The sequence below is a fragment of the Doryrhamphus excisus genome, linkage group LG13 (genome assembly GCF_037039965.1).
Source record: "Doryrhamphus excisus strain RoL-2023G ecotype Guam linkage group LG13, RoL_Dexc_Guam_v1.1, whole genome shotgun sequence".
Classification (NCBI taxonomy): domain Eukaryota; kingdom Metazoa; phylum Chordata; class Actinopteri; order Syngnathiformes; family Syngnathidae; genus Doryrhamphus; species Doryrhamphus excisus.
The window spans coordinates 11230906-11258446 of record NC_136369.1 but is presented as its reverse complement, the minus strand read 5'-3'; the positions used below and the strand labels follow the sequence as shown (position 1 = coordinate 11258446).

The 27541-nt window shown below is 40.4% G+C and overlaps 1 protein-coding gene across 4 annotated transcripts in view; it reads left to right on the top strand.

Moving 5' to 3' along the window:
* tcf12 (transcription factor 12) overlaps positions 1-27541 on the top strand; it is a 69690-nt gene that overhangs the window by 32860 nt on the left and 9289 nt on the right. Inside the window, exons 1-8 of one of the 4 annotated variants that reach the window (XM_078795844.1) lie at positions 10292-10709; positions 17205-17307; positions 17695-17834; positions 19463-19604; positions 19735-19805; positions 22311-22455; positions 26332-26405; positions 27269-27340. In XM_078795844.1, coding sequence (XP_078651970.1) covers positions 10641-10709; positions 17205-17307; positions 17695-17834; positions 19463-19604; positions 19735-19805; positions 22311-22455; positions 26332-26405; positions 27269-27340 — 816 coding nt within the window. In that variant the 5' untranslated portion in view covers positions 10292-10640. Of the gene's footprint in view, positions 1-10291; positions 10710-17204; positions 17308-17694; positions 17835-19462; positions 19605-19734; positions 19806-22310; positions 22456-26331; positions 26406-27268; positions 27341-27541 lie in introns of those variants that run through there. The other 3 variants (XM_078795842.1, XM_078795845.1, XM_078795843.1) reach the window with 3 other exon arrangements.

Here is a 27541-nt window from a genome sequence, read left to right as displayed (position 1 = left end):
CAGTCCAGCCTCCTCACAGGCTCTCCTGGGAGAAAGAGAGGCTGTCAGAGCGGATCCCCAGCTCTGCTCTTTTGATGTTTAATTAGTCATTACGTCGCTGAACAGGAGGACAGACAGAGATTAATAGCACAGAATATCAGAAAATTCTGCTGGTAATGATCCCGGCGGAGCAGAAACCATTAGGATGCAGAGAAGTGTGGAGCTCAGCTTGCGTTCACTTTGGCGGAGGGGGGGTGTTTGGAGTTCATTAATATGCATAAATCACTAAGTCAGATGTTCTTTTGTAAAACCTTAGTGAATTCACACTTTTTTCTTTTTTTGAAAAATTAAGTCCTTGCTTGAATTGCCTCAACTGGTACGAGACAATTATTTCTTTCTTAATAAGCAACTGGTTTGCTTAACTCCATCTTCCTTCTGTCATTATTATTATTATTATTAAATAATATTTCTTATTTTGGTAAGGGATCCTGAGACCGGCTTTACCCTTGAATGCTTTGAAAACCGTCACCTACGCTGCCGTTACTCAGAGATCAAATATGGAACAGGCTGCGGAACATGAAAGGCTGGCATGTGTTTTGTTTCACGATTTGTATTTGAAAAGAAGTTTGTCAGAGCATGGGGGGGGGAGAAGCCTTCTCAGGCAGCGGCAGGAGCGTGTGCTGCCTTATTCCTCTTAAGTAAGTGATATATCTGAGGTCTTGTCAGACGGAGGAAGAGGAGGAGGGGGGGCAGCCAAAGAACACTTGCCTCGCGGGTTACATCTCTTTGTTGTGTAAATGGACGCTGGGCTTTTATTTGCCACTACTTAACACATGGGTGCAGGTGCGCTTGTGTGACTCATAAGAGTACAATCAAGCAGTACAATGGCAGAGACAGAGAAACAGTGACAGAGCATGGGATAAAATACAGCTTCTTCTTGTCACTCAGTGCTGCTCAGGCGATAAAGATGGGAGCTTGGCGGATTATCCCGGTTAGTCTTTGATCCCATTTGAAAGAATAGAGATGCCAATGTTGAATAAAAGGCTGTAGACCTTTTTTTGGAAATGCTCCATGGCTTGTCTCCTTTCAATGGCGTTACCGTGTGCACCTTTTTCTTCTCACATTGTTTTTGTTTTATTGTTTTATTGTTTTTTATTGTTTTTTTTCTCCGATTCAACTAAGGTATTGAATATAGACACGCATTTGATTCCATATTTATGGATGATGTTTTTTCTGACTTCTGATTGGATAAAATGGCACTAAATGTGAGTGTGAATGGTTGGTTGCCTATTTGTGCCCTGTGATGTCGACCAGTCAAAGGTGTGTTCCGCCTCTCACCCAGTGTCAGCTCGGGTAGGCTCCACCTGTGACCCTAATGGTTTTGGCTATAGTGCAACTTGTTGCCATGGCGCAGTGTGTTACATGGGTAGATAAATCTACACTACAAACTTGTTTCCATCAAGCAGTATGTTTTGGTTCAGTTCAGTTCATCAGTTTGTGCGACTACAAGTTTTAAAGGGGACCTATTATGCTCATTTTTCAGCTGACTCCTATAGAGCAGCTACACACGATAACCAGCACAGAAAGCGTTCTAGTTCTTCAAGTATCTGCACCTATTCAGCTGTATTTCTTTGGATTTCGTGGTTCCCTTGAAAACGGTCTGTTTTAATGTATTCCACCCACGACCCGCCTCCAGGCACTCTCACTCTGCTGTGGTTGGTCACACTGCCGAGTGTATAGAAACACTTCCGGTTTGTGCCGCCAACTTTATATGAGTTGATAAACGGCGATTTATATTTTTAAAATGTTCACTTTTAACATACAGCCTTATGTGTTGGATCCCGAATCCAATCCGGAAGTGGAGACTGTACAGGCTGAAGAAAAGCAGTTACTTCAAGACATCTCTCAATGGTAAGTAGCTTGTAACGTGTAATGTGTCTTGCGGGAATACCAGTGTGTAAAAAAACTCGGGTAGAGCTATTAGCAACCCCGCTGCCTCTATGCTATAATGCTACACAGACAAGCGTTTTTGCCCCATGACTTATACAAAATAAACACAGGTCACCGATAAACTGCTACGTTAATACTACGTTAATACTGCTGCTGCGTATTCATGACCCAATATTCAGGCTAAAAAGGAGTAATGCAAGGTTAATCGGGTTGTTAAAAAATTTAATATTAGCATATTTGGGTTTTTCAAAAAGGTTATTGGTGATTACGTGGGCGTGTGCAACCAGGTTATGGCTAATATTGCGGTTATGATAGGGTTGTTTGACTGCATGTAAACATAGCCAATGATCTGGATGTCACAGTCACCGATGTTTCCTACTACAGTACACCAGAATCTAAATCGCTCATCAGCAGAGTGTTGTTTTCGTGGAGTATTGCAAGTCAGCCCTCACCGAAGAGTGATAAATGAATCAAGATGGTATCAGAAGGTGTAGTGACGACGCTGAAGGTTAATTCAGGCTTTAGGGCACCATTTTTTTTTTTAACCTAACGTACACAGGACAGAGCAGTAACCCGTGGACTACCCAGGAGGTGCAGAGAGATCTTGATGGCTTGCAAAATCATGGCCACTGAGGGATTCCAGTGGATGTCGGACGAAATACATGAACCTTCGTGCTGAATACATAAAAGTAAGACATTTTTGGAAAGGAAATGTGTTTCTGTGTACATATGGATTAACAGGAAGCACAGTCAAGGTAAGTTGGAGTACTTGTAGTGCAATTAGATGGTTATCAGCCAAGATCGGTGTTTGTGCTGCCGTCAACGGTGGCGGTGCCTAGGAGTGCTGAAGCGAAGGCGCACCTGAAGCCAGCGGCAGCTGTGTGAAGAGCCTGCAGTGTACCTGTTAAAGCATGAATGCAGCTGCAGATGCCTCTGAAAGCTTTTGCTGGTGTAAGCAAGCGCGAAACCCTCACCAGAGACCTGAATAGATGCTTGATTAAAAAAAATACACACACACACACACTACACTGCTTCCTATGATTTTCGTCTGTGCCTCTGAATTTTCTTATTTATTTCATTCAAAATCTTTCCTGCCCGCTTGTCTTTTTGGCTCATGGCTCTTAAAATAAATGCAGTTTTAAATCTGACAGGCAATGTAAGTTGCAGGTCCAAGCATGATGTTTGTGTATACTTCATGATGGGGCCCAAATCAAAATATTTACTGCAGCACATCCGCGCTGCATTTAGGGTTTGACACTGCCGTGCACCAGGATGTGAAGGCTATCTAGACGGGACAGCTGGTGATTGCAAACACTCAACTGTTTATGGGTCTTTTTCATCTTATACTGTATACAGACACCCTCCTCTCTTAGCCACACACATACTTTCCCTGTGGTTCTGCAACACTCCACGGTACATGCGGTTGCATTTTTGGGAAATTATATTAGCCTGCTTCCTAAAATAATAAGGGCTGACGTACATTCATAGCTCCAGACATAATGAATAATCTGCACACGTGTGCTACTGATGAGCAGGTTTTCTCACCTGCAATACATTTTCTTGTATTGCTGACAGAATATGTACAGTCTGAAATTACACTAATTATTGCACTATATAAAGTTAGTGCTGAGATTGATGATTGTACCATGTTGTCATTGCACAGATAGTCTGCTTTGCTGATGGGCAGCTGCGTGGGCACCTGTGTGACAGGAGCACTGAGGAGAGATTCTGTCGCTTGTGGGGGAAAGTTGCATCTCGCAAGATATTTATGGGAAAGACATAATGTGAATGTGTGGATGTGTGTGCATGTCAGTTTATTTGGGTAAATACTGTCTCCACCCCCCCACAATTCCCTGTCAGGATGCGCAGAGGCTTGATGTGACACTTCTCCCCAGCTTCTGTGTCAGCACGGCTGCGGGATAAAAGAGAGAAAGTGGTGGGCTCAGATTCAGATCCCCTCAGGGACTTTTGCAAGTGAGAACCCTGAGTGGGGATGACAAAAAAGATTGACATTTCCTTGTGACAGATCACTCAGACACCCTTGTTTCTGAGGGATTTGAACTGTGCGGGCTGTACAAAAGCAGGTGTGCTCTTGGCTCTGATGATCCAGAAATGTTCCTTGCAGTGTTGTTAGATGCGTGACATGAAATACATGAACATCCAGTCAACAATGTAAAGACTGCAGATCAAATTATTGTACTGCTGCAGCAACATGAGGTTTTCATTCCTAAAAATGCTGTTCGGCTTGTTTTTATTCACAGATAGTAATATTTTGGCATGATAAAATCAAATTGTAAAGCCTTGTGACAAAGTTCAGCAGGGAAAATTTTTAAACTACAATGCAGTGTATTATGTATTTCTCATGAAAGCATTCATAACAAGTTGATGCTTTGTTCACTAGAGGGGGTTCTTTTTGTGACTTTTTCCAAAACGTGTCATTATTATTATGAGGTCTTTTGGTTAGTTTAAATATTCACGCTAATAATTGTTTGTTTGCTTATGCCGAACATGCATACAAAGGTACATTGAAAACGGGACGTGTGGTGAGGTTCATAGCTGGTGAGGTACTGCCTCTTCTGGAATTTGTAAAAATATTAATACAGGCTGCTCATGAGGAGGATAACAAAAGAAGGTAATTCACTTTTTTTTTTTTTTTTTTTTTAAATGCTCTCCCATTTATTATTTTCTTATGGTTCACTTAGACCTGGCACTTAAGCAGTACTCTTCATCATGCCACCCACATCTCAACACTATGACACCAAGATGACACCCAACAACCCTCAGTAGCTCACCATTGTGAGGCTTCAACAGGATTCCCGAAGAGGCAGGGGGCCACCAAGCCCGGAGTGCCACAGAGAGCCACTTGCAGGTTGTTGTAATCCCTGTCGTCCAGCCCCCGGCCACAGAACAGCAAAACGCACAAAAGGCGCCGGGTACATACACTCAAAAGCATAGAGAGGGCCAAGCCAAGCCGGCCCGCAGAGGCTACAGTGCATCCAACGTTCATCCTGAAATTCCACCCACAAGACAAAAACATCACCAAACCCCATCACGGTTTCGATTTACATTACATTTATTTTAGTATGAAAACAAAATAGAAACAGTAGTATTAGCATAGTTAAGAGTAATTTCCCTAAAGTGTAGACGTACATTCATTCATTCATTTTCTACCTCTTTTTCCTCACGAGGGTCGCAGGGGATGCTGGAGCCTATCCCAGCTGTCTTTGGGCGAGAGGCGGGGTACACCCTGGACTGGTCGCCAGCCAATCACAGGGCACATATAGACAAACAACCATTCACATTCATACCTATGGACAATTTGGAGTCACCAATTAACCTAGCATGTTTTTGGAATGTGGGAGGAAAGCGGAGTACCCGGAGAAAACCCATGCATGCACAGGGAGAACATGCAAACTCCACACAGATGGCCGAGGGTGGAATCGAACCCTGGTGCTCCTAGCTGTGAGGTCTGCGTGCTAACCACATGACCGCCGTGCCGCCCGTAGATGTACATATTACACATAAATCTGTGTATACACACAGATACTACCAGATATTGCCCGATATTACTTACAATAAACAGTAATTTGATCTTCAATGACATACCAACAATGATAAGGAATAATACATTCATCGTCATGAATGTAACGTGACCATTAGGTCTTGCCCTTCCTATACTGTGTCCAAATCTGTTTGAAAAGTGACTTAAATCGTCCTCTGTTATGGCATTGATTGAGTTTGAGGCCCAGACCATTCCACAATTCACGTCCACATAGAAACACACCAACATCTCTCCAGATGGTTTGCACCATCTGTAATATACAGCTGTCAGTGGAATAACTTTGAACACCTCTGCTGTAAGCTATTGTTTGTATTGAGTTTACCGTGGAAAAAGTACTTTGTAATTCAGTGTGTAAACATCATTATGTACATTGTGCATGTTCTTCTAGAATGTCAGGGTCATGAATGTAGTGTATATGCAGTATATAGTGCTTGTGGCTGACAACAAAATTGTACAATTGGCCCATACAGCTGCCAATGTTTTAGTCTCTTCCCTGACCCCAGTTAGCAGGCCCCCTGGGGGTGGTTTCATCAGATGGCCGATTAGATAGACACCTTTGGTTTGACTGGGATGATGTTGAACAGTCGCTGTCCTCCTCTGGGATCATACGCTCTGTGTTTGTTTGGGTTGCTGAAATTTACCACTGACATTAGAGGCTAGAGATAATGTAACGGGCAAACAAGCCAAAGGCCTGACCTCTTTGATGTGCAAAGAGAAGAATGAGTTAAAATGACAAAGAGTCCGACAATAATGCACAGATTAAAGTCGTTACACACGAGCTGGCCCTGTTGCAAGTTATTAATGCGGGGCTTGCGTGAGTGTATGGCATTAATGCAAACCTTGATTTTCAGATTGCTGGCAGGCTTGAGAGCACAGAGGCGGACTACAGTCACCAAGGTAGAGTGTGGTATATAGAAACCACCAAAGCCTGACCACTGTGACTGCCAAAGCAAGCTTGTGCAATGGCTGATGTTCAAGAATGTGTTAGTGGTATCTTAGATGTAAACCAGGTAGGATATAAAGCAGGGGTCTCAAACTCAATTTACTTGGGGGCCACTGGAGCTCCGGTCTGGGTGAGACTGGGCCGCATCAGGTTTTCCAAAAAAAACGCATTTATTAAAAACAATTTTTTTTTTTTAAAACTTCGCTTTGGTTCCAAGAAAAGCTCTGATGAAACATTCCACTGTTCTCAAATATCTTACTTTTTATTTTTCTACACAAAATAAGATGAAAAATAAACAAATCAAGAATAAAGAAAATCAATCAATCAGTAATAAATAAATATAATAATAATAATAATAAAACGTCAAATAATAAAAAAAATATTAAAAAGAAACCACATATAGTTGGTGGGTAGACAAATTATTTTTTTCAGATTAAAATGAACAAAGCATTATTAGAGCCTTGTAGACATGACAAAACACGACTATAGTCACATTTATACTCTTTATTTACAACATATTGCGCAACTGCAGGGTCTTGAGACACATGCTAACTCGCAAACTAGAGAGTTAACGACCTAAACGGTAGCCTTCAAGTTATTTTCTTTAAACTTAAATATCCAAAAACGTACCACTTCCACACGGATAGGGAGGATAACTATTAACAGCTATTTAACCTTTAATATGAACATTAATCAAACGTAATAATTTTCCCACTGGACATCCAGTCCATCGTCAAATTATAAAACATTTAATTTAATTTACATTGCAAGCATATGCAAAGGTTGAATCAAGGGAACTGGACTCTTTGTGTTTGTTGAAGATGTTTCACCTTTAATTCTAAAGGCTTCTTTAGTTCTAAATTTGAAGTGTGGAGTTGTGATGTCTCTGGTGATTGTGTCCCCTTGGTATTTTGGTTGTTGCGCAGCGTGGATGGTGAACAACTGTTCTGCATAGCCATACATTATTTGCCCAACTGTGGCAGTAAGTGTTAAGAATTAAGAATATAAGAATAAGTGTTGCAAAAATCACAAATAAACAGACAGGAGGGACTTTTGTCACAGAAATGTAGGGCGTATTTTTAACTGTACAAGCCAGCCAACAAGCATAACATACAATAATACATTATCTGTGTGAATTATACATCTTTGCGTGCAGTTTTATATGTTATATGAGCATAAAGTAACTGCTAAGGGTGTATGAGCTTCTCCCCAAATGGTCCACCAGGCTTAGACCTAAAAGCTGTCAGGGTCCACTGGGTCTTTTCTTTAATAAGCCAGGTCACTCCTTCCCCTTAACTCCTGTCTTTTCCTGGGCTCCTCTGTCGCTGTGACCTTGCTGATGCAGGCAGAACTGAATAATAAACTGGAATAATTTTTAATTCAGCTGAAACTAATCCTTACAGAAGTACTCCCACTCTGTTCAATAATCAAACCCTCTGTTCTCATTTTGTCTTGCTCTGCTTGATGTTCCTCTTCCTTTTGTATTCCACCAGGATACACAGGATTTATAGTTGTTTGTCTGCTCACCCCACCACAGACTCAAACATAGGCCAAATTTTTTTTGTATCATTATAACACTATTTGACATCTCTTCACAGTTGATTGATTGGAAAGTTGATGACTGCAATTTACTGATTTCCCCACTAGGTAGAGCAACCATTCATTCAAATGAACTGCTAGTCAAGTGGATGTGTTTGTGGCTTGATGCAGTCGCCCCTCGTTTATTATGGTTAATTGTTCAGACCCGAAAAGTGAATTTCTGCGAAATAGAATTCAGGATTAATTCACAGAATATTTTGGACTTTAAGCATAGAAAACCTGTTTATGACTTTCTAATATGGGTTTTAACACATGAAATAACACCCATTAGTCACCTTTACACTCCTTACACTACTTTACCACACACTGCACAGGATACAGAATTACTACATGTATATAAAAAATGGGCTGCACGGCGAGTTGGTTAGCGCGCAGGCCACACAGCTAGGAGTTTGATCCCACCCTCGGCCATCTCTGAGTAGAGTTTGCATGTTTTCCCTGTGCAGGCGTCGGGTTTCTCCGGGTATTCCGGAACGGTTGTTTGTCTATATGTGCCCTGTGATTGGCTGGTGACCAGTCCAGGGTATACCCCACCTCTCGCCCAAAGACAGTTGGGATAGGTTCCAGCACGCTCACGACCCTCGTCAGCATAAGTGGTAGAAAATGAATGAATGAATGAATTGCAAAACCTTTTTCTAGTTTTGCAATTATACATTGTTTTGTGCCAAAATGCAAACAAAACCACACAATGGACTGCATGAAGAGAAATAAGTGAGCACAAAACAGGAAATCTGGACCACCAACAACAAAGAGTCAAAACTGTTCAGCAAACAATGAAATGTGCTTTTTTTGTTGCCATGATTGCTTACCTTTTGCAAGGATTTTTTTTTTGTTTGGAAGATGGGGGGCTTTATCCCCAAGTGCACCCCCAATCCCTTATGTGAGCCCTCCCTAATTAGAACCAGAGCTTCTTACAGGAAACAATCTTCCTGTCTGGTGACATCATTGCTAAATCCATGCCTGAGATGGAGATGACCTCAGCCTGTGGATTTGCTCATTGTTTTTGCAACAGCTAAACAAATTCCAAGAAAAGCATGCCGCAATGACTTGTGTGTCTTTTAGAACAGGTGGGTGGAGCATGCCCTTCATCTCCTTCGGGGATTTGGAATGTTTTTCACAATGTCACGGCTGTTACCTTTCTGCCATGAGTCAAAAAGATGTCGTAAAAAGTTTTCCCTCACATTGACTGGAGACGTGCTTACCCTCTCTGCTGGTGTGAGTCAGTGAGCACTGTTACACGTGCACATGCTCCTAAAATTAATGCCCCCTTTTCTTTGTCCCTTTATGTTTCCTTCCTCACTAGACGGAGCTGCGTCTGGACTTGTTTTAGCCCCCTTCAAACACTTCTATCACAGCCATTTTTCCTTAAAGCATCAACTTGAATCAGATCCAGCTATAAAGCGGTTACAGAATGTAGAGCCAGTGTTTTGGAAGACTTTAAAAGAAGTCGTCAGAAGGGAGGGGGGGGGGATAAATAATAACACTACCAAAGGCAAAGCATAATAAAGGCCTAGTTTTCTAGAGATGTGGAGGCTTTAATCTTTCTATAACAATATTGTCGTAAATGAGTTTGCAGGCCTGTATTTAGTCCGGGAAGCTTTGAGTGGTCGTCATGAAAGGCTCCAGTCAGGCTGGGCTTTCAATGGAATATCGTATCAATCCTCTCCTTTCTTCTGCTGTCCTTTGCCCTCCCCAACCCTCTTCCTCCCACACGATAAAGGTGGATAAATTGGAAGCTGTGTTGCTTGCAGTGACAGTAAACCGTATTAAAATGGCTGTTGATATTTTGCTTTCCCCTCCGGTGCTCTCCCCCCGCCTGAGGCCCCTGGGGGTTTGGGAAATGGAGCATTATTTTTCCTGCTGAGACGTCACGAGCCAGCCCCTTTGCAGCTGTTGCATGCTTTACAGTTCTTCCTTTCTTCACACTTCTACAGCGAATCTCCCTTTCGGCCAACAGCACCGCTCATATTTTACCGCAAATACATATTGAGTCCATATGCCATTTCCTGCTGTGGTCACACACTTTTTCTGTAATTTGCGTGTGAGCTGACTGTGGTCACACAGGTATGCTGAGTGGTTCCATACAAGAAGTTTTTAATCATGCATAAAACGATGCTGGTTCACTTCTCTTATTCTGTACGTATGAAATCCAGCTAAGAACGTAGGTATTTTAGTTCCAGTTTGTTGATTCCGCTGCAGAAAATGTAAATTTTTTTTTTTTAAATGCTCGGAATTATTTTTTGCCCCCCTCTCGCTCTAAATCGCCTCACACATTTGTTTTCTGTCCCACCCACTTCTCTTTATCTTTTTTATACCCACCTCGTCGTTGCTTCCCTTCCCCCTCGTCCCTTTCCTATTTGCCTCAGCACTCAGCGGCTTAAGAGAGGGACGTACCACACCAGCCACTCCCTCCTGACAGCCTCCCCTTCTTTTCATGCTGAGTGGTACTGTCCTGCTTTGCATAAGTTTCCTGTGAGTGGGCTGTGAGTGGAGGCCAGCACTGAGAGAATTATTAGTCCCTTTTGAACGGTTTGGATGTTTGTCCAGAAAGAAAGCTTACATACTTTTTCTAATTTACCTTTTATCCGGTAGTTTGTTAACGCTATAATGTATTGCGCCTATCCTGTCCCTGGAATGGGCAGTAATTCCTTAATGTACTACTACAACGGGAAATCGGTGAGTAATCTTTTTTTGGGAATGTGTTGAGGGTGGTGCTGGACTCAACTTGACTGTGTTTTTTTTTTTTGTCAGTGTTCTGTGTTTAATGTAAAAACATCTTGTGTGTGAGTGATTTTGCATGCGTGAGATGCAAGTTTACATTTCAGCTTTCTTACAAAATGAATAATGCATTTTAAAGTTGAGGAACTGCAATGATATTGTTTTTATCCTACTACACCCTGCAGGTCCTAAACTGATTCAAGGCTTTATGTGTTTAAAAAAAAAAGTTGGACCATGGTCAAAACTTTTTTCCATAGAATGAAATACCGTGGCTTTTTTGGATGAATTTATTTTTACGGGCTGGTTGCTGGAGCTTGGAGACGGGGTTGAAATAATAACAAGTGGGAGTCTGGGAATGATTAGGGGAAAGAGGCTGCCTGTTGAGGTTAGACTTTCCTGTTTGCAGATTGAGCTCCAAGCACCAGTGTTTGCTGTTATTCCATCTGTTTTTAATCACATAGGCATTCTTGACACCACAGGGAGCTTAATGTGATTTCTGAACTTCTCTTTAATGACCTCTTTGATATTTGTTTGTGTTAAAAAGTGTGAGTGCCTTTTGTAAAGGCATGCAGCCTCTGTTTTATGTGCATGTTTGATTTAGTTTTTTTTTTTTTTTTTAAGAATGTTGAAGTTGTTTGGTCAAGATTGGTTCTTTTTCCTGTTGTCGAGAATTTCTTATAATCTTGTGGAAACACATAACTGAAGAACCTAAACGAGATTTACATTTACTGTGTTGTAATCCTTACATTACTATCCTGTCATAAGCACATTACACCTGCAGATTTCCACCTGTCATCGGTTGGGTTACTTGCAATATTTTGACGTTGCTGCAAGGTCATCTTAATCAGTTTGCATTTAAATTGTCTTTGCAACCTATGACAGCATGTCCCCAAACGCATGCACATGACTTTGATCTCTTTTTATATTAAGTATTAACAGACTTGCGTTACAGTCAATGATGGGGAGGAAATTGATAGCATGTGGACAAAAAGGATTCTGATCAAAAGCGCTTGTTAAATAACTTTTTTTCCCCCCTCTGGATTCCTTTGCAAGGAAATAAGAAATGTGGTGCTCATTCTGTGAATCTAACTTGATTCCAAATTAATTTGTTGTAAAGCAGAGTTGCATAGAATGTTCACCATCTGGAGCACTGGGAGAATTCACAGTGGGTTCTCAATGACTTGTGAGCTGGTGGCACTGAACTAGTACAGTTCAAGTTGATCTTTATTATGTCTCCTGTTAATGACAAATACAAAATAAAACCCCTGCAGTGATTATTCCATTTTATGTGTTGTTTAATCCCTTGGAAAGTGGATGACATTAAGTTGTATCTACATAATTAAAGGGGACATGTTGCTTGCATAGAGGGAAGTGGCAGTTGTTGTTTTGTAGTCCATCTCACGTTTCGAAATGTTATCAACCCCCCCCTTAGTGTATATTTAGGGACACATGTGCAACATAGAGTTTATGTGAAACCCGTGTGGGATTGGTACGTTCACTGAATTAATTGGACCATGTGGATGGTGACACATTGAGTTATATTGCAGTGTTCTACTTGGCTGCAACCAGCAGAGGCACTGTTGATTGAGCCTCCGCTAGTTTACGATCTCAAGAAGAAGAACATGATGACGTGTGTAGTTAATCAAGGGTATTTAATCAAATGCCAGTCACTAGTTTGTACCGTGTGATATTTGGTTGATAAATGGAGCCAAATGTTTGTTGGCTCCTACTTCACCATTCTGCTGTTGCTTTACTGGATTTATTTTCTAATCAAAAGATTTTGCAGCCAATTATTCAAATGCGTGTTTGAATTCGGGATAACTGATTACATATTTTTATTAGTACAAGGTCAGTTTTGATCTGCTATAACCACATGAATGACTTTCATCTTTTTGCTTGTTGCATTTCTTGCATCTCGAGTCATATCTTTTTTGGAGGAGAAGATTTGCTTGTTTAATTTTTTAACAGATGGTCCATATTTAGATGGATCGGATGTTTAATCATTTTTATGGGGTTGTTCTTTGTTTCATTAGAATCTGTCCTTCACAAATTCAAGCATTGAAGGAAATTCCTGCTGTCAGGTATTTTCCAAAACACTTTTCCAACGGAATTTGCCCTCTGGTGAGACAATTAATTGTCACTGTTTTATACTTGTTGGCAGGTATTGTGCACAAATGTTCAATCAATCAATCAAATCCAGATTTGACTCCAAGCAGTGACATACAGCAGGAAAATAAGAGACACCATTAATGCTAGCCTGCCTTTTAAAATGTTATTTCCGTCATCCTCCTGTTGGGTTCACTGCTTTTATTGTAATTACATCTATTTACATTCACTTGTATCCAGTAAATATCGTTGTGTATGTGGTGTCATTACAAGTTTAACGCTACGACCTAATGAAGTACCGTTATAAAGGTTTTCTATGTTTCACAGTGGTGTTAATGTTCTAAGAATGATTCCCCGGTGATGCTGGAATGACCGCTTTACGTCTGTGTTAGCCTGCTTAACTGTGTGAGTGACGGCTTTTAATTAATGGTGTTGTAAAAGGGAACCCAGGCGGGGCCTTCTGCATAGGCCGGCGCGTGAGGCTCCCTGTGTTTGGGATGGTTTATTAATGCCTTGGGTAAGAAATAGGACAATTAGCATTATCCAATGCCATATGCTGCCCATTGAGTTACAAAGGACAAAAGCCTAACCTGAGATCTCCATGGAACTAATATCACGGCCAGTCACATGTGTAAGCCAGAAGACCCAAGAGGGCTCCACCCCTGCTAGAGCACTTTAATTACACACCCTGACAACAACACGCTGAAGTCATGCTTGCTCGGCAAAGCAACCCTGAGTCTCACTTGAGCCGTGCCCTGCATTTATATCACGTTCACATGTTTTTGTGTGGGTGCATGTGTGTGAATTGAATTAGCATATTTTCCATCAGTTTAGTGACAAGCCATAAAATGAAAACCATTTCAACTATTGTGGTCACCAAGGCTTACACAGGTAATAACAGCTCATCCTGAGCGATTACATGACTTACTGACATTGTAGAGAAGGTGTCTTGGATGTCTTTTTTTTTGTCTTAGCATCAACAGCTACTGCCCGACTCTTCTGTTAATACCATGCATGAGAGAAAATACAATCTACCAATTCATTTTTAATAATACATGTCCTACTCACTGTAATGGCATCACCCATCCCGGCTAACTTGGGTAGATTGGTTGCTATTGTGAATAGGAGTTTTAGTGGGAATCAATACGACACCAGCTATATGCAGTCCATTGTGATTTTCAACAACTGTTCAACAATTATTCAATATCACTTTTTTTAATCAACATGTATTAATAATTTTCTGCAAATATTATGTCATTGTCGCGTGTCATTGGTGTAAAGACTGGCAGAGCAATGTAATATTCGTCCATGTGGCAACAGGTAGATGATTGCCTCGTTCCTCTAATAGACTTAGTGATGCACATTGTTGGTTAAATTGGTATGCAGATCAAAAGGATCTGCTGTAGTGAGTCCGTAATCAGGAAAAAACTGAAAGAAGCAAATAATGTTGGTTATTGGTGTGCCGCAAAATTTTTCCAACGTAAAAAACGTGCCGTGACTCAAAAAAGGTTGAAAAACACTGCACTACACAATCTTTGCCACTGCATGACACCAACTCTTGACTCTCTGTTGATGCATTTCCATTGGCTTAAGCAGGCGCCATGAAATGCTTTTTCAGTACCTGGTCAGCTGAGGTTCCAAGAATACTGATACTACATCATTTGATGATACACAACTGGAAACACTTGTTTACCTTGGTGCTGTGTCTGAATGCCGGGCATTTCAGTGTGATACTCCACAGTTTCATCTTTGTTGTAGCACTCCGCGCCTGGTGCCATCAGTCTCCTCTTGCACAAATAAAATGTGTCTACTTACAACCAAATGCTAGGAAGTAATTATTGGGGACCTTTGGTTTCCATCTATTGTTGTTTATTTAAACTGTATGGTTTTGTCATGTCCTGCAATTGGATTTAAAGTGAGAAACTGAGGCAAGTCGAGGTAGCATCAATAATCACATAATGTGCTGATGAAGTTCATTGTCATACCAATCAGTGTTTGTGCGATTCCATCGACACGATAAATTAGGTCAGCACACACAAGACTGTTAGCGCTGAGCTCTCCGCTGCTTACATTTGGCCCAAGGTGTGATATGAGACTATTAAAGGAGGAATTTACCCTACAAGCGAGCACAGACTAGGGCGTTTACTGGGAATGAGCAGGTGGAATGTAGCTGGCAGGTCTGGCTCTGATTAGTGCGACATGATGAGGGTCAACCAGTGCTCTCTACAGGAGATAGAATGTATCCAGACCTTCAATCTTTTCCTTCCCATGGATGTGCTCTGTCTCCTTTTTTTTTTTTTTTTTTTCCTCACCCGCTCTCCCTCCATATGGAGTGGATGAAGTCATAGACCACATCACTGGTGTTTGGCCCCAAGTCCCTTTTGATCCTCCCACCGCCTTGGCACACATACGGCCGTACAACAGCGTGCCCATTGTGCTCTCCTTTTTACTCTGCCGTCTGCTTGCAGGTACAATTCCAAAAAACGGAGAGTATATTGTTTTTATGCCATTTATTTGATATCTGCCTCTCAGGGAAGGCTGTAGTTTGCCACAGCCATTTAGAGTGTGCAAGTATGCGGCTGTCATTATACTACCATTAGAGGCTGCGTTGATCTGAAATGCAAATACTGCTGTTTGATGCACTTCTCCCTTCATGGGCTTGATTGCTTGCTAGTCATTAAAGTCTGCACGGGTATTTGCAGAGAAACATACATAACCACAAGACCAGATTTCACATTTTCTGTTTCTGTATGGTCAAATGCACTAAATACACACAGCCGACTACAGTATATTTACATTTTAGACCAGGGGTCTCAAACACGCAGCCCGCGGGCCAAATGTGGCCCGCAGGACACTAGTTTGAGCCCCCCGCCTTGATATGAAAGTTTAATGTTAGTGCAGCCCGCGCAAGTTTGATATGGATGCTGTATGGTATCATGTACCCAGAAAAAATTATTACGTTTGATTAATGTTCATGTTAAAGGTTAAATAACTGTTAATAGTTATCCTCCCTATCCGTGTGGAAGTGGTAAGTTTTTGGCTATTTAAGTTTAAAGGAAATAACTTGAAGGCTAACGTTTAGGTCGCTAGCTCTCTAGTTTGCGAGTTAGCATGTGTCTCAAGACCCTGCAGTTGCGCAATATGTTGTAAATAAAAAAGTATAAATGTGACTATAGTCGTGTTTTGTCATGTCTACAGGGCTCTAATAATGTTTTGTTAATTTTAATCTGAAAAAAATAATTTGTCTACCCACCAACTATATGTGGTTTCTTAAGTTTTTATTATTTGCCGTTTTATTATTATTATTATTATATTTATTTATTACTGATTGATTTTTTTTATTCTTGATTTATTTATCATCTTATTTTGTGCAGAAAAATAAAAATTAAGATATTTGAGAACAGTGGAATGTTTTATCAGAGCTTTTATTGTAGAAAATCGGAACCAAAGCACTGAAAAAGTTTTTAATAAATGCGTTGGTTTTTTTTTTTGAAAACCTGATGCGGCCCAGCCTCGCCCAGACCCTAGCTCCAGTGGCCCCTGTTTTAGACCAACAATTGTATCTTTGATCTCAATTTTGATATAATTATGATATATACAGTATGTGTACCACAATTGGAGAATACCTAGACAACAGTGGTTGTCTACAACTATGTATCTAGTTATATACTCTATGCTTAATTAATCCCAGGATTAGGCTTGTCATGATAATCAATAAATAAATTAATTGCACAGTAAATAAAAATAATTTTGCCGGCCTTGATATATTGACATGTGACACTTTTATCGCTACCAAACAGACCGGATGACAAAAGTGTTTCACTCTGTGCATCTGTCTCAACACCTGGGTGCATTGGTTCTACGTATGTTGGAATGAATGAAGTGAGTGAACCTTCCTGTCAGTCATTCAGTCTTTGTCTCATTGAGGCGAGGCCGGCCTGCAAGCGAGCGCCGTGCACACACTCGCTGGACTCGCTAGCTGTGTGTGTCATGTGCTAAATGATCAAATACTTTCTTTGTGCCTGTTGTGTATAAAACACTAATTTCAGCCCCTTTGCACATCTTTATTTTGTGACATGAAAATTTGTGACAAAGACAATGAAATAAATGATTCCCGACCTCTGCACAAAATACGTTTTGCTAAAACATTTACTTTGACCAAATCACACCCAGAAAACACACAATTTCTATATTTTGGTTCATAAGCTTGTGGTCTGCAGAGGGTTTTGAACATGTCTTCCTCCAGTCCCACCAAGTGACTATCAATGGATCGATCCTACACGCTCTAGCATTATAATGAACAATAAATTGCTTTATAACTAATAACACTGATTTTGTGTTTTTCAGGTGTACGCACCATCTCCAAACTCAACAGAAGACTTCAACAGAGATTCGCCCTCTTACTCTTCACCCAAGCCCTCAAGCAGTATGTTTGCCAGCACTTTCTTTGGTAAGTAAGGAAGAATCTTTTGTCAAGATCATGCTTTTAAAAGAATTGTAGAATTAATCATCAGTTAAAAAAAAACACTAAATCTGATTTTGAAGATTCTGTTGCTAGATTGATGCAGCTGCACTGTTGAACTGGGTCAGTATTCCAATTTTTCTGACCCTGCAGGATCAAGACATTAATTAGGAACTTGCTTCTTTGTTTTACTTATCTATTATCTCAGCTGTGTTCAGAACCGGGATCATGTTTCAACTCTAATAGTGAATAATAAAACCCTGCTTGGTGGATGATCCTGTGTTGAGGGTTTAAGGCTTCACTGTTTTGTGTTGAGACTTCTTTGCTCTGTGTGGCTTTCACTTGTGTAAATCTAGACGCATATTTTGTCATTAGATGGCACCCACAGTTCATCTGACCCATGGAACTCGACCAATGGGATTAGTCAGCCCAGCTATGGAGGAATGCTTGCAGGATCCTCATCTCACATGCCACAGTCAGGAAACTACAGCAGCCTGCACTCGCATGACCGTCTGGTAAGACAATCGACTGGGGACCCCTGCTTCTCACCAATGCATATGGCATGTTTGTGACCAATTATACCGTGGGACCTCTTAACTTAAACACAGTCTGTCATGGGATACCAATTAACATTTCCCTCATTCAGCTCTTGAAAAAGTTTGTTGTAACTGTATTAGTTAACAAAGAACTACTGAGTGTGCCATTGATGACATCATATATGGGTGACTTGGCAGAGGGACAAAGACTTCCGTTATGTTTTTGATTAAAAAAAATAACACCACGACAAGACGTGCACCATATTGTACTGTAACCGGAAAATGTTGGCCAACTGGGGCAAAAGTTTTGCAGAAACTTTCTACTTTAACCAAAAATTCCACTAACCAGGGTGTATGCTAACTGAGATTCCACTGTAAAAATAATCCGAGTGACTCCAAATAATTCAGAAAGTCGTTGGAAGTGTTGGATCAAGTCAAGTGGCCGTAGCTGGAATGCTCAAGTCCAGCACGGCACAAATGGCCTACCTTGAGTACACCCTGAAAGGCAGATTATTTTTTAATCACATGACGTTGGGGCCATTGTCCTTTAGATGTTCCCAAGTGTTTTGCCATCACAGTTATGTTATGATATACTGTATTAATATAATGGATTAAATGTACGCATACTGACTGTATTCCACCCGTAGCCTCCAGTAGGAGGACATGTATTCTTCTTTTGTTGTTTTGTCTTATGTAAGATTCTGTGATTATATGTGTGGGAAAAAAAATCACATATTGAATTGGTAACGGGTGGCACGGCGGTCGAGTGGTTAGCGCGCAGACCTCACAGCTAGGAGACCAGGGTTCAATTCCACCCTCAGCCATCTCTGTGTGTAGTTTGAATGTTCTCCCTGTGCATGCGTGGGTTTTCTCCGGGTACTCCGGTTTCCTCCCACATTCCAAAAACATGCTAGGTTAATTGGTGACTCCAAATTGTCCATAGGTATGAATGTGAGTGGGAATGGTTGTTTGTCTATATGTGCCCTGTGATTGGCTGGCGACCAGTCCAGGGTGTACCCTGCCTCTCTCCCCAAGACAGCTGGGATAGGCTCCAGCACCCCCGTGACCCTTGTGAGGAAAAAGCGGTAGAAAATGAATGACTGAATGAATTGGTAACTGCTATGGCGTGGAGAAGGGGTAGGATTTAATAAGCTTTGCTTCTTCCTGCTCCTTTTCAGACGTGTAGTAATGAGGTGTTGTGTGTGTGCATGTATGTGTATGTGTGTATGTAAGTGTATATATATGTAGATATGTGTAGATATGTAGATATGTGTGTATGTATATGTATGTAGATATGTGTCTATGTATATGTGTATATATGTATATATATATATATAATAGATATTGTAAGTGTATTGTATTGTAAGTGTATATGTGAGAAAGAATAATGCAACATAGTGTGCATGTCTGAAATAAATTAAGAAAAGAAAAAGAAAAAGAAATGTATGTGACAGAACACTGTCAGTCAAATAGCACCTTGACAGATGATGTCATGTCTATCCTCTTCTTATTCCTCCTCCGCCTTCTTTTTAACTTCCATTGAATAAGAAACACAAGTCTAATCTGTGTTACTGCAAACTTTCAAAACTCATATGTTCTGTTTTCAGAACTACCCAGCACACTCCGTTTCTCCAGACATCAATGGCAGTCTTCCTCCCATGTCCAGCTTCCACAGAGGCAACACAACCGCTTCACCATTCGTATCTGCAACACACACTCCGGCGGTCAACAACACAGATGGGGTCATGGGTATGTTGTAGCAGCTTTTCATGCAAATGTAATGGTTCGTTTAAATAATCGCTGAATTCAAGGCTCACTATGATTTTGATTTCATTTGCCTTCATTTGCTTATTGAACGACTCACTCTGTGATTACGAAGCTGCTGCAAATCGGGGGAACGCCACTGGAAGCTCACAGACTGGAGACGCACTTGGCAAAGCTTTAGCCTCGGTGAGTTGCATCCATACACATTTAACCAGAAGCTTAGTTTTATGTGTTATCTGATCTAATAGGATCATACCAGATTAGTGTACAATGTGCAATCTTTGCCCGAAACTAAATTTGGTGAACAATTGTGCTTCTTTGTAGGTCAAAGCCTGTATAATTGAGAGCTTTACTGAGTGATGTATTACTCCTATATGTAATAATCCACAAAGATTACCTTTCTCCAACCCTGTCTGACCTCTTGTGTGAATTAAATGAAATCATCACTTTTTAAAATAGATACATATTTGTAATGAAAGGAAGTTTTATTAATCACTTGTGAACTTAGTTAAATTGGCATAAAATCCCTTCTGCGTGGCGGTATTTGAATTTCTGCTCAATCCATACGCCATATTGGGCTTTTGTCCTGAACACTGCTTTTGATTTTATAAGCTCCTCCAGCATCCGTGTAATTTTTTTGCATGTAGTCAATGTGTGAAATGACACATTTCTACTTCAATGAAATTGAAAAATTAATTTTTCATCACCACTGCAGTGGCGGCACATGTTTTTTTTGAATTAGTGTGAAAAATATTCGTTTAGGGATGGTAATAACAAATTAAGTCTTTTATACTTTCAGACTCAATTCTATTAGCATGACAAAAGCTGGAGTGAAATGGACACGGTCGGACAGGGTGGGGGTGGTTGGGTGTAGCAGAGGCACTGGGGAGTTTATAGCTGCTGCAGCTCAACTCCACGGGCCGCCCTTTGTAGAGCTTTTTGTTCACCGCCCTTTTAAATTGGCCGCGCTTATTGGCCCCTCGCCGCCTGCGGGAGTGTAACTGATGATGAGGCGGGGCTTCATTTGTTCCAGTAAAATGAGCCGTGTTTTGCTTTGAATACCCGCGTCTTTGGCTATATATTGTTTTGTCAGAAGTCATGGTTATAAACAACTTGCTTTTGAAAAAACCGAGGCATGTTGAGGGATTTGTGCTTGGGTCTTTTTGGTATCTGACACAGAGATGACCACATTGTTAATCCTACTTAGTTTTCAACTGAATTGCATCTCTGAGAGTGGCGAGGAAAGCAAAGAACCGAGCTCTCAGAGTGCAGACGGGCTCAAATAACCATTCAGTCCCTCCATCCTCTTCTACACTTAGTGTTTCGCTTGCCTGATACTCCAAGTTGATTGAAAAACTAAAGCCCAAAGATGAAGATTGACTAAGGAGATTAATAATAAGTGCATTCTACCATTTCCAGAGAACTCAAACGGTTTCCTGACAGTTCAATTTGATCATTACGTAGAGGAGAGATCTCAGTCTTGCTACGTCCTTTTTTCCGCTAATTAGCAAGGATCCAATTCTTAGCCCCCTCTTTTCAGAAACATGTTCCATTATGGCACAATATCCTCTGATTAAAAGGAGGGGAATCAAGGATGTGTTTGGGCTTTTAATCCAGCATTTACTTACACAAATGAAATCTCTGTGGGAGTTGAAGACACAATCTTCTTGTAATTGATGTTATCGTAAAACTCTGTGTCCTCCGTGTAACCCAAATAAGAGCCTCAGACATAATAATGTTGCTGCAATTCGTCTTTTACTGTCAATACATTTAACCGAGACATTTATGAAAAGCCTGCATTTGTATAATGATAATACATACCAGGATATCCATGGGGTATTAAAAAGTCTAAAATCTAAACATTTGATTTTTAGACTTTAAAATTAATTAATGATGATTATAATGATGGTAATAATGATAAAGATTATAACAATAATGATAATAATGATAATGATAATAACAATAATAATATTACAATGACAATAATAATGGGAAAACAAGACAGTGACATGAACATGATTATATCTTGCAAAAAGGGGTAGGCATTTATAAGCTTTTGCTTCAGCCGACTCCTTTTGGGCTTGTGATCAGATAGTCGAATACAGATGTAAATAATGGAGAGTTGTATTTTGATTGGTGTGGGAGATGCACTGTGGTGTTTCGTGTATTTGCCCAAATAAAAAAAAAAAACATTCTGTATATCATTTAAATCATTTTCATGATGAAGGCGGCACGGGGGTCGAGTGGTTAGCGCACAGACCTCACAGCGAGGAGACCAGGGTTCAATCCCACCCTCGGCCATCTCTGTGTGGAGTTTGCATGTTCTCCCCGTGCATGTGTGGGTTTTCTTCCTCCCACATTCCAAAAACATGCTAGGTTAATTGGCGACTCCAAATTGTCCATAGGTATGAATGTGAGTGTGAATGGTTGTTTGTCTATATGTGCCCTGTGATTGGCTGGCGACCAGTCCAGGGTGTACCCCGCCTCTCGCCCAAAGACAGCTGGGATAGGCTCCAGCACCCCCACGACCCTCGTGAGGAAAAAGCGGTAGAAAATGAATGAATGAATTTTCATGATGAGGAATACCCACCAATATAGTATGTCTTTTTTGCTGTAAAAACATATGATGCCACATGTGATTTGTGTTTAATGCAATAGATGCCTTCTCTCCATTCTTTTCTGCCCCCGCAGATCTACTCACCCGACCACACGAGCAGTAGTTTTCCCTCCAACCCGTCGACACCTGTGGGTTCTCCTTCACCTCTCACAGCCACAGCAGGCGCTGGCTCAGCAGGGACTGTGGTCACGGCTGCCGGCAATGCGTCTGGAAGGCCAGGTAGGATGCTTGTTTTTCTGAATGATGTCATGTGATGTGATGGTACATGCTTGAATCACAGTCTGTTCCAGAGTCAAACATTTTGACATCAATTTTTAACATTCTTTACCGTCATACAAAAGTTAACTACTGAATAGTTACAGAAGGTAACATGTTGGAATTTGTCGTACTCAGCATGCAATTTGACTCTTGAATACACTTGTACGCTTCACTGCTCTCCATTTTGTTGCATTACACTGGATTAAATTTTGAGTTCATTCTGTACAGATAAATAAATAGAGATTATCCGTTTTTCCAATAGTATCGTATTTCAAATTGCGAGCATGTGAAAGCATATCTGTCCACCAGTGGGGGCATGACAGAAAGTAATTGAGCACCACTGGACTATTGTAATTGTCTAAGCTTTGTGTACAACTGGGCAGATAATCCACTTCATTCAGTCTGTTTTAGGGCTGTGGTGTTTCTCCAAAATATTTGTCAGTGAATATGAACAGCAAAGAGAAAGAGAGGGTGTGGAGCAGATTTAGAGGCCGGCTGCCCTTAATCTGCACAATTTTACTTAGACGCCATATCATGCTAGCTGTGCAAGGTACCCCAAAGTTGACATCTTAAGTCACTACCTGACTTTTTGGGTGCTTCTTCACCAGATGGATTCCTGCTGGCGACATCTTTTGCCCAGAGCTTTCATGCTTGTAAATCTAGGGCTGTCTGACACATACTGTTTGTATAACAGTTCTTTTTCCTTAGATTTTTTTTTTTTGCAGTGATTGAAATGTTAATGACAAGCCCCGGAACAACAATGGAAATGAAAAGTACTGAGGCTATGGCTTTTGAGCTGCTTAAAGGTTTAAAAAAAATGTTTGAAGTGGTTTTGAATTACATCAATGAAAAGCTCTTGATATTTACTTTTTGGTCAAAGCAAAAACAGTGTCGGGTTTATGAAAGTCAGCCTGTGGCGCTTAATAGTAATGTGTTACACATATTTTTACTCTTAGCTTGAGTTAACGCTTGTTTTTATGTGGAAAATGTGGTCAGTATTAACTTGATACACAAGAGACTGCAAGAGAGAGAAACGGGCAAGCCACTATGCAGGAAAGCCCAGTGTGTTTGTTTTAATGGACAGTTGTGTCATGTATGGTAATAGACTGGTGACAGCTGTCTCTACCTATGCTCCCCTCATCCTCAGCTGTTGCCCTGCCCTGTAGACAGCTGTTCCCCAACACACACACACGGCTGCAAATGGTCTCATTTATCTGCCAGCGGGTGAAAAGTGTGCCTGTGACTCAGCAGACTTACTGTTTGACCCGTTTACTGTACATGGTGTAGTGTAGCTCGGAAGGATGCCAGTGGCACTCAAATGTCACGTATACAGTCAGATACATATTTGTCTTGTGAATAAAACACCGACATTTAACACAATTCCCATGTAGAACAGTACGCTTTAGATCAGGGGTCTCAAACTCAGGGTCTGGGCAAGGCTGGGCCGCATCAGGTTTTCCAAAAAAAAACAAACGCATTTATTAAAAACAGAAAAATATACAAACTTTTTCAGTTTTTTGTTTCCGATTTTCTACAATAAAAGCTCTGATAAAACATTCCACTGTTCTCAAATATCTAAATTTTTATTTTTCTGCACAAAATAAGATGAAAAATAAATAAACAAATCAAGAACAAAAAAAATCAATCAATCAGTAATAAATAAATATAATAATATTTATTGTCTAATAATATTATTATAATATTATTATAAATAATAAAAACTTAAGAAACCACATATAGTTGGTGGGTAGACAAATTGTTTTTTTCAGATTAAACTGAACAAAGCATTATTAGAGCCCTGTAGACATGACAAAACACGACTATAGTCACATTTATACTTTTTTTTATTTACAACATATTGCGCAACTGCAGAGTCTTGAGACACATGCTAACTCGCAAACTAGAGAGCTAGCGACCTAAACGGTAGCCTTCAAGTTATTTCCTTTAAACTTAAATAACCAAAAACTTACCACTTCCTCACGGATAGGGAGGATAACTATTAACAGTTATTTAACCTTTAACATGAACATTAATCAAACGTAATAATTTTTTCTGGGTACATGATACCATACAGCATCCATATCAAACTTGCGAGGGCTGCACTAACATTAAACTTTCATATCAAGGCGGGGCCTCAAACTAGTGTCCTGCGGGCCACATTTGGCCCGCGGGCCGCATGTTTGAGACCCCTGCTTTAGATGTTTGTGTAATTAACCCTGTTGTCATTCTGTAGCACTTGGTCAGTACATTCATGCCTGTGGTTCATCTCTCACCCATCTGGCGACAAGATGAGGCCCCACTCATGTTTTTTTTTCATCTTTCTTCTGAAGTCTTTTATACCAAGCGATGACAGAGTACGACGTGTGAAATAAGACATTTACTGGAACATTTGAAGGACATTTTGTTTGAAACAGTTTTAAGGATCCCTTATTAACTGTACTGGCACGTAACATTTGAATTAATTATATAACCATCAGAGATGAAAGTGACTTAACCGCAGTTAAAGTAAGATGTTGAAGCAATATAATCCCCTTATCTTGTGCCAAAACGAAATACCGTAAATCAATTAGATAAATAATAAATACATACATGAATTAGCTGTTAAATAATTAATGAAATAAAACATTTAATGTAATCCTAATTAGTGTCAATGAATTTATTTCCTCAACCCTTTTTGTATGTATTTTATTTGTATTTGTTCATGCCTTTTTAATAAATAAATGGACAATAACTCCCCTTCCTGTATTTAATTGGCTTAATAATTAATTCAATTTGGTACATTAACCTCAGTATATCATTACAATAGGGCTTAAAGGGAAAAATATATATGCTTTTTCTGATTTCTTGTGTTTAACGATGCCAAAGTTTCAGAAAATGAGGTTTTGGAATTGAGCCCTAAAAGAAGTTTGGAATGGCTGAAAACACTAGGTTTCAAAATGTGTGGTAAAGCCGTGCCTTTGTGATGTCACAGAGGCGCTCTGCTTTCCCCACCCTTCCCCAAGCTCTCCTTCTTTGTTTACGAAACAAACTCAGGCAAACTCAAGTTATTGAATTTGGTGATTCCCAGCAAGAGAAAAATATTTTCATCTGTCAACAGCATTTCACACGGGACTGGTTTTGTGAACATGAACGGGAAATATCCAAATAACTTTTGCCGGAGCCAGAAGCAGCGCACTCTCGCCGGGAAAGGTGCATTCATTTTGGATCATTAGGCTCTAAAATTGATTCTCAAATGAAAATAACGCTATTTGAAGATATATCATTAACAGCAGCACTGATGTTGTACTGATATAGTATCATTATTTAGCATCATCCTATGTTTCCAGACATTTGCTGACAATAAGAAATGACAGAAAACATCACAAGCTTATGTAAAAGCATGCACTTTATTGAACCTCCATGATTGACACATTGCCTTTATCACCAACCCTGACTAATACTATTCGCAAAAAGACAATAAAAACATTTGCATTTTAAACAGAATTATGAGGTGGGAAAGAAATTTGTTACAAATCTGATTTGTCAATGCTCATATTCTTCTCCTTCCTTTCTCTAAACAAGCTGGAGATGGAAGTGGGCGTTAGACAAACACTCGGCCAGCTCATGTGTCGGGGTTGTTGCTGAGCCGTTGGCAAGTGATGCAATTGGGTTCTTAATGATGAAAATATCCCCTGCAGATCAAGTCGACACCAGGAAATTGGAACGTCGCCGTGTTATGACTGCTATCATGCGTGTCGCTTATGTCTTGTGTTGGTATTATCAGCCATGTTGATGTGAAGCGGAAGCAGCTGCATCACTTAAGAATCGGTCTATAGTACACCTCTGTCTCTTCCTTAGGTACCAACCAGTGGCCTCGTGCCAGTGGACAGACCCCATCTTCTCCAAATTATGAGAATTCGCTTCACTCACTGGTAAGCCTCTTTTTCTTCTTCAACTGGATGTGATAGCTCACTTTAGATAAGTTACCAACCTTGCATGACAATGAGATCCCTGCAGAAGATGACAGGGAGGGTCGAAGGATAACCAAACTGAACAATACCTGTCCCTTGGGGTGTGCCATCTGTCCTCTCTCCACCAGTCGGGATGGGGTTGGTGTTGGTTGGGGGAGGGGTTCAGTTTCAGGGTGCTGGTGACAGCTACAGTATATATGCTGAACTACTTATTTTGTCAAGGATTCCTTTGCGGCCATGAGCACACATATAATTTAATCAAAGAGACATACTGTCTTAATAAAGGTATGAGTTTCCAAGTAGCTGAGTTAAAATTGACTGAGGACTTTGGAAAGCCCCATGACTTGGACAATTGAGGCTGAGCAACTGTCTAAACATGCCAGTTGAGGATTAGATTACAGATGAAATGACTAATAGCTAATGGATTGGGACACTCTTGGTCATATAACACAATGCTAGAACTTGGCCGCAAAGCCAACAAGTTTCCATTTACTTCACTTGCCTTCAAACTATTTATAAAGAGTATACAATACATAGTTTTATCACATACTACAGTATTAATTGGCCCTGTACCCTAGAAACCGCCCATGAATGATACGAATGTTGGTACCGCAGTACACATTATATGAATGTTGTAAATATATGGTGCTCAAAAAATGTAAACACCAGTGTGATAGAAGATTTTCAAAACATTTTCATCCTTACAAAGTGATTGGTCAGCAGATGTGAGCAAATCCTGTTTCTTCTCAAGTACTACAATCTCTCTTCTCAGGGCATTGTCTGCTCTTTTCATAATCCTATTCTTATTTATTTGACTTTGCCAGAAAAACAGAGTTCATCAGCAGTTACATGAGCATCTTCAGGATGCCATGTCTTTCTTAAAGGATGTCTGTGAGGTACTACTGCCCTTTCAGATAGAGCTCTCTTGTCTATTACATCCTCCATGCGTTGTCCCCATTTTTAAATGCTCTCACAAAATCAACTTGCTCTCATCGTTCCTCACCGTGAACTGCAGCTTTCATTTTTTTATTGCCTTTGTTGCCATATTTATATATTGTTGTCTTATTAGCCATTCTTGTTTGCCGTAATCTGCTTCA